Below are 8,060 nucleotides of genomic sequence, written 5' to 3'. Positions count from 1 at the left end.
CTTCTTTTTTTTTCTCCTTTTGAATTAGCAGTCTTTTTTAGCTTTTAATTTGTAGTAACTATATTCATTGTAATTTACGTATGATTAAGTCAACTTTTTGAAAGTTCAAAAACTTTAATACTAAAAGATCCAAAAGAATTGATTACTTTAAATCTACTCTCTTAATTGGAGTTTAATACTAGCAATTATCCTTTTTGTTCAAGTTGATCTACTTGATTTATTTTTTTTATATTAAACAAAGAAAGTTTTTCTATTATTTTATCTGTATTGAAAATTGAAGGTAATAATTTGTGTGATGCTCAATTCACGTCATTGACTGCTGCGAGGCACCTTGGGTGGTACAGTAGTGCAGTCTAAAAGAATCATTCTTGGTCTAACTTGTTCAACTTCTTCTTTGTTTTCTCAGTTCCCATCAGTTTCAGCAGCCCTTTACCAAGTCAAAGTTTCTTCCTTTTTGTTATCTAATTTCAACTTCCTTGTTCTATATATCCTTTCATACAACTTCTGCTCATTATTTACCACCTGGGGTTTTCTTCTTTTGGTTTGTCAACCTTTCTTGCTCATCTTTTTTTCTGCATTTTGCTATTTTCTATTTCCAAGATTTGATTTTTGATTGTGATTTTGTGGTGATCTGTGTTGAAGTTGAGATTTTTTACATTGATTGTAACAGATTCTTGAGTCATTAGTTGTTTGGTGTATGGTGTTTCATTGGTGCAATATATAATCTTGACTTTTGTTTGTGAGTTTTGTTCTAAAAGAAGGTGTTGTTATGGCTCAGTTGTCTTATTCTGATTCAATGTCTGGAAGTTCACAACATGGGGTTCAGGTTGTCCCATTTAAGACATCTACAGGATCACTTAGGGTGTTGTTGTTGCATGGAAACTTGGATATTTGGGTGAAGGAGGCCAAGAATTTGCCAAACATGGATTTATTTCATAAGAAACTGGATAACTTGTTTGGAGGATTAGCAAAAATTGGGAGTAAAAAGGAAGGTTCTTCCCCAAAGATTACTAGTGATCCTTATGTTACAGTTTCAGTATCTAATGCTGTAGTTGCTAGGACATATGTGATTAATAATAGCGAAAATCCGGTTTGGATGCAGCATTTTTATGTACCAGTTGCACATTATGCATCAGAAGTGCACTTTGTTGTTAAAGATAATGATGTTGTAGGATCACAACTTATTGGTGCTGTAGGGATTTCTGTTGAGCAGTTGTGTTCTGGTGCATTGATTGAGGGAACATTTCCGGTTCTTAACGGTAGTGGGAAGCCGTGTAAGGAGGGAGCTATGCTTACTCTATCAATTCAATTCACTCCAATGGAGAGGGTACCCCTTTATCACGGTGGTGTGGGAGGGCATCACGAGTATCAAGGCGTGCCCGGGACTTACTTCCCTCTTAGAAGAGGTGGAAAAGTAACACTCTATCAGGATGCTCATGTACCCGATGGCAGCCTCCCGAATTTGTGGCTTGAAAATGGGGTGCAGTATCAGCATGGACAGTGCTGGAAGGATATATATGATGCAATCAATCAAGCTCGTCGATTGATTTACATTACAGGATGGTCTGTCTACCATCTAGTTACACTTGTTAGGGATGATGACAATGCTGAGAAGAGTGTGTTGGGGGAAATTCTCAAGCGGAAGTCTCAGGAAGGCGTGAGAGTACTGCTGCTCGTATGGGATGATCCTACTTCTAAGAGCATTTTGGGATACAAAACTGTAAGTATCCGGGGACAGTTTTCTGTTCTTTTTCATTACCAAAGTATCATATCTCTAATCTTTGCTTTCTTTGAGCAATAAGAGTTAGGCAATCAAAAGAAAAAGAATTGAACTTTACTTGAGAAACATAGATAGAACACTAAACTCAGTCAATTGATCAAGGGGAAATCGAGAATCTCACCGCTATCTGATTTTTATATGTGCCATTCATGAATGAGCAACTAATTAATACTGCCTCCGTTTCAATTTGTTTATCTTGTTTTGACTTGGCATGGAGTTTAAGACACTAAAAAAGACTTTTGAATCTATATGTAGAAATTACCAAAATGTTCTTTAATCTTGCGGTCTTAAACATGCCATGTGGAAAGTTGAAATTAAGAGTTGCCAAAAAAGGAAAGAGACACTCTTTTTGAAACGGATTAAAAAGGAAAGTAAGACAAATAAATTGAAATGGAGGGGGTATCACTTAACATAGATTCTGCCTATATTTCAGGTTGACGAGCTGCATAAAAGTGTTTTTTCTTTTAGCATGACTTCTTACTCTATGTACTGTCAAGAACGCAAGTCTAGATTGAATTATCTACCAGATAGTCATACTATTGACTCTAAATCAGAAGCTTTATACATGATGAAGCAATGTATATTTTTCTCTGCGATGCCAATTCTATGCAAGAAACCTTAATGAATTCTTTGTGATGTGTAGGAAGGAATTATGGGAACTAATGATGAAGAAACTCGTCGCTATTTTAAGCATTCTTCAGTGCAGGTGCTACTTTGTCCTCGTTCTGCTGGAAAAGGACACAGCTGGGCCAAAAAGCAGGTTCACTTCTGACATATGACTTCTGCATACAGTATTTAATTACCATTTCTGTAACTCTTGTATTTCCTAACCATATCATGTTAGCAAGTGCTGTACTTGCTCTCCAATTCTCACGGTTCTCGTGGCACTGAACTATAGATTGGTCGGTAAATAGTGAAATTTCCGAAGGTTATGTCTGCTCAAGTATATTCATATTGTCATATATCTTCCCGTGTTCAATGTATGTCACCTATGTTCTTTCTCTCGTATGGCTTGTGGGCCATGCCTAATGAAGGGACTCTGTCTAATGAGAAGTTATCCAATTCCATTCAAGAATTTGTACAAATTGAAAGATACTATTACCTGCTTGATAGATAATTTGGACAATGCTGAGGCCAATATCCTATTGTTCAAACATGGTGTAATAGTGTGTATACACTATTTATAGTGTTTGAGGAAAAACATAGGAAATAGAAGGGTCAGAAATAGAAGATTCTAAGACTAAAGGAGCAAGTCTATAGAATGAACTGAAAATGATCTATATTTCAACCAAAAAGAAGCAGGAAGTAAGCTAACAGTGCAACTCTCGCGCCCAATAAACAACTAGTAAAAGCACTTGGCCGAAAAGGTGCCATGTTAACTAGTACTGAGAGACGTTTCTTGAATGAGTATATTCCCTTACGTAGCTTCTTCTTTTCACCTGAGTAATTATTTCTGAAGTACTTGGCTCTCCTGAGATTGTTTTATTTACTGAACCACTATGTTTTTTGTCATCAGGAAACTGAAACGATATACACGCATCATCAGAAAACTGTAATAGTGGATGCTGATGCTGGTAATTACCAGAGAAAGATTATGGCTTTCGTTGGGGGCCTTGATTTGTGCAAAGGGCGTTATGATACTCCACAACACCCTATCTTTAAAACATTGCAAAATGTACACAAGGACGACTTTCATCAGCCTAACTACACGGTAATAGTTGAATATTATGTCTATGATGCATTACTTTTGACATAACTTTCTGTTCGTGTGACTAATTAAGTGGCGGGTTTTTGATGTAGTTCTCTTTTTCTCTATAGAATTCAGTACATACAGTCATACATCATGTTATTTCCTTCTTGACACGGCTTATTCCATTAGGTAGGTCAAACACTTGTATAACTAACTGTTCCTCAGTTACTTCACGGCCTCAGTTAGTTAACGGCCTATTTTTCACGAAGTTTTCTTAAAGGACATATCTCTAGGGATTCCACATATAAATATGGCCTTCTCTATTCCCATGAGAAAATGGTAACATAGGTCTCAAACACCTAAATTTGGGAACTTATTGTATGATCCACGTTTTGTTGTCCTTCGGTTATTACCTTAATGACATAAAAGTGGAGGTTCTGCGGAGAGATGTAATCCGAAAACATTGTAAGTTCCTCCGGAAAGGTTTAGTGATGCTCAAAAAGCCAGGTCACGTCATAAATTTAGTTTTTATCTAGGCACTTGATAGGCTAGCTTCTTATAACAAGCAATTGAAATTTGATGTTTGTAGTCCTGATCTGTTTGTTTCGTATATCTTTTTTTGTACTTTGACAGGGTCCTACTACTGGTTGTCCTAGAGAACCTTGGCATGATTTGCATAGTCGGATTGAGGGTCCTGCTGCATATGATGTCCTAACTAACTTCGAGGAGCGCTGGTTGAAGGCTTCGAAGCGCCATGGACTTCAAAAGATGAAAGCTTCACATGACGATGCATTACTCAAGCTTGACAGGATTCCCGATATCTTGGGAATAGCTGAAGTCCCTTGCATAAGAGAAGATGTTCCAGATACGTGGCACGTCCAGGTACTTAGGATTTGAATCTAGCACTGCTTGTTAAGTTCCCTTTTGATTGCCTCTGACTAACATTGTTGCACGTGCAGATTTTCCGGTCGATCGACTCCAACTCTGTTAAAGGTTTCCCCAAAGATCCCAAAGAAGCCACTAACAGGGCAAGATTTTTTCTTCCAAATGTTTCAATCTATAAAACACATGCTATCTATATGCCGTAAGCTAACCAATGTGTTGACCATTTCCGGTAACAGAACCTAGTGTGTGGTAAGAATGTGCTGATAGACATGAGCATACATACTGCCTATGTAAAGGCAATTCGAGCTGCCCAGCATTTCATCTACATCGAGAACCAGTACTTCCTAGGGTCTTCTTATAATTGGAGTAACTACCAGAATTTAGGTGAGCACTCTAAAATACCGATTTAAGGGGAAACAAATTTCTTATTCCATTCTTTTAATGAACTATGGATCAATCTCTCTTGAATATTTTTTCTCATAAAGTATGAATTACTATATATTAATAGTGTAAATATTGTTCTATCACTAGGTGCAAATAACTTGATACCAATGGAAATTGCTCTAAAAATTGCCAACAAAATACGAGCAAATGAGAGGTTTGCAGCATACATAGTTCTTCCTATGTGGCCAGAGGGTGTTCCAACCAGTACTGCTACTCAGAGAATACTTTTTTGGCAGGTATATTTTAGTTCATCGTTTTAAGTGGTGTAGTCTTCATCATATAGGATGAGTAATTTGATATGATTTAGTTATTAATTTCTTCTTATATAAATTACTTGTCCTTTCTTTTTCATGAGGGAAATTAGCAGTTCTGTCCTTCTAGTGTTTCTTACCCAACTTAAACAGGTGACACATACCGTTTTCCTCATATAGATGTCGGGAAGGATGATTTAGAACACATAAAATGTACTCCCTTCTTTCCGATTTACCCTGCTAAAATTCTTTTTTGATCCATCACAATTTAGTTATGGTGATAAGTTTGGCATATGATGAGGATGTTGCCTTTGCCAAATAGTGTGAAAGTTTAACTTTGAATTACGGTTAAGAGTGACCTATCTTCCTCAAGCAATATACCTGGTTTAATCACATATTACATTGCCTATTTTGAAAATTCTAGTGATGAAATTTATTTGTGATTTCACTCCACATGGAGGTTTTAGTTTTAGTTTCAGTTAGCGGAAATTTACCATAGATCATGTCTCTCTTGTATCAAGATTGATGTCTTTGTAGCAGCTTAACTCTTTTTTGACAGGTTAGATATGTTCACCTTCACGTTTATTGTGCTTCGATATCCTTATGATATCTTTGGGACTAATTGTGTGTTAGCGCGCAGATTTGATGCATATTTTATGTAGGTTGCATCTTCATAACCGATATTGTTTGTATTTGCAGCACAATACCATGCAGATGATGTATGAAACTATTTACAAAGCTTTACAAGAGGTAGGACTGCAAAACACATATGAACCACAGGACTATTTGATTTTCTTCTGTCTTGGCAATCGCGAAGTTCCGGAAAATGCAATCACTACAGTTGCCAGAAGTTCGAAGCCAAGTACACCTCAGGTAACCGACGGTTCCTCCATCTAAGCTTAGCTTGTTTTCATGATTCTCTAATAATTATCAGCCTCTGATCTTTGTTATAAATGTAATCCATCCTTATTCAGGAACTCACTCAGAAAAGTCGACGATTTATGATATATGTTCACTCAAAAGGAATGATAGTAGACGATGAGTATGTCATATTGGGATCTGCAAACATCAATCAACGTTCTCTTGAAGGCACCAGAGATACTGAAATTGCAATGGGTGCATATCAGCCTCATCATACATGGGCAAACAAACACACTGGACCACATGCACAGGTAAATTTTGACACAAATTGCTATAACAATATCTGCTTCGGATTGATGCTATGAACTGATATTCAGACCATTTCTTTTCAAGAAGTTATATTGTGTGACTAACTTCTTACTATTGCATTTCGACTGCAGATATACGGATATAGAATGTCACTGTGGGCAGAGCACACGGCGACTCTAGAGCAATGTTTTGAGCATCCAGAGAGTCTTGAATGTGTGAGACGGATGAGAGTATTTGGTGAACACAACTGGCTACAGTACGCGGCTGATGAAGTCACCGAAATGAGAGGCCACCTTCTTAAGTATCCCGTTGAAGTTGATCGAACTGGGAAAGTTAAGTCACTTCCTGGGTGCGAAACTTTTCCAGACATCGGAGGGAAGATAATAGGTACATTCACCGGTGTTCAAGAAAATCTCACCATCTGATCTTGGGATTTAGAAAATTTCAAGAATCCTCATTCTTTTATACTGTTTCTGCACCCTTATGCACTGGTGCATTTTTCCTGTTTTTTTTTTTCGCTTAGTGTTGGTTTTATACAAACTAGAATGAGAAAATATTTGTTGAATTCAGAGGGGTTAAATAGAGAACTCTTTATGGTTGTTGTGATCGATACATATGTTTTTCCTCGAGCCGAGTGTCTGTTGGAAACAACCTCTCGGAAAAGTTCAATATATGAGAGGCCCAAGTATTTTGTATGAGTATCTTTTTAGATTTTGCCGAGTAAGAAATAATAGGTCCCACTATCATAAAAAGAAGTCAGTCTTAGATGCCTTATTTTTCTCTCTATTTCTTTCCTTCCTTACATTTTTTTTTGGGTATAATTACTTTGCAATATATTCATTTTTTAATTTAAATGATTTTTTTGATTTATTTACTCTAATAACAAATTTATTACTTCTTTATTTTAATATTTTTATTCATCGAAAGTCCTCATTACCGAACACACCTATGTGAAAATAATATTTATGTGTATTAAACTTTTAAGTTAGATAACTTTATGTAATAAGAAAATGAAAATTATTTTTGATAAAGCCAAAGTTGAATAACCACTAATGAAATCTATCTTAAAATTTTTATTTTCACATCTAGCTTTCAACTTTAAATAGGTGTTTGACCATGAAAGATCAAAAATATATTCACTTTATTTGAATTTTTTAAAGTTGAAAATGGAGTTGAATTGTATTTGGTCATAGTATTTGAAGTTGATTTTAGAATTTAAATGTATTTTTTTTTAATTATAAAAAGTGAAAATAAATGAAAGATCAAAAATATATTCACTTTATTTGAATTTTTTAAAGTTGAAAATGGAGTTGAATTGTATTTGGTCATAGTATTTGAAGTTGATTTTAGAATTTAAATGTATTTTTTTTTAATTATAAAAAGTGAAAATAAATTTTAGAATAGAGTTTTGTGAAAATAAAAAATTAATTTATTTTTAAAATAAAGTAATAAGTGCAAAAAGTGCAATAAAAAATAGTGAAAACTTCTTTTGAGATGTTTTTCAAATTTTCAAATAAAACTTCAATTTGTATTTGATTTATTTATGACCAAATAAGTATTCCAGAATAGGTAAAAACGTATTTTGAAATATAGTGAATACTATATGTCCAAACGGCTTTTTTTATCTTTATTACAAAAAGTATAACCAACACAACTCCAACTTCAATTTTAAAACTTATAAATAAAGTAATTTTTTTATTTCACGACCAAAAGTCCATTACTGCTTTTTGTTGTCCTTTGATCTTGTGATTGTGTTATTTTAATTTGTGCAATGAAGCGAGTTGAGTAAATTTAAATTTTAAAAATTGAAATATCCTATATTAGTGGAGAGGTGAATTGG

The 8,060-nt window shown here is 35.0% G+C and overlaps 1 protein-coding gene across 1 annotated transcript; it reads left to right on the top strand.

Moving 5' to 3' along the window:
- LOC107866274 (phospholipase D beta 1) lies at window positions 1–6,915 on the top strand. The gene is made up of 10 exons (XM_016712403.2): window positions 1–1,720; window positions 2,424–2,540; window positions 3,297–3,491; window positions 4,104–4,352; window positions 4,430–4,498; window positions 4,592–4,739; window positions 4,887–5,035; window positions 5,750–5,923; window positions 6,025–6,222; window positions 6,352–6,915. Exons 1-10 carry the CDS (start codon window positions 770–772, stop codon window positions 6,643–6,645), a joined length of 2,544 nt encoding a protein of 847 aa, XP_016567889.1. The 5' UTR covers window positions 1–769; the 3' UTR covers window positions 6,646–6,915.
- Window positions 6,916–8,060: the final 1,145 nt, after the last annotated feature.

This window comes from Capsicum annuum, chromosome 1 (assembly GCF_002878395.1).
Source record: "Capsicum annuum cultivar UCD-10X-F1 chromosome 1, UCD10Xv1.1, whole genome shotgun sequence".
Taxonomy (NCBI): domain Eukaryota; kingdom Viridiplantae; phylum Streptophyta; class Magnoliopsida; order Solanales; family Solanaceae; genus Capsicum; species Capsicum annuum.
This window is presented reverse-complemented; position numbering and strand designations above follow the sequence as displayed.

Excerpts from the sequence above, each read along its gene's own strand:
- LOC107866274 (XM_016712403.2), top strand. The coding sequence starts at position 770 with ATGGCTCAGTTGTCTTATTCTGATTCAATGTCTGGAAGTTCACAACAT. Across the intron at positions 1,721-2,423 it reads GCATTTTGGGATACAAAACT|GAAGGAATTATGGGAACTAA; the intron begins GTAAGTATCCGG and ends TGTGATGTGTAG. Across the intron at positions 4,499-4,591 it reads CCAAAGAAGCCACTAACAGG|AACCTAGTGTGTGGTAAGAA; the intron begins GCAAGATTTTTT and ends TTCCGGTAACAG.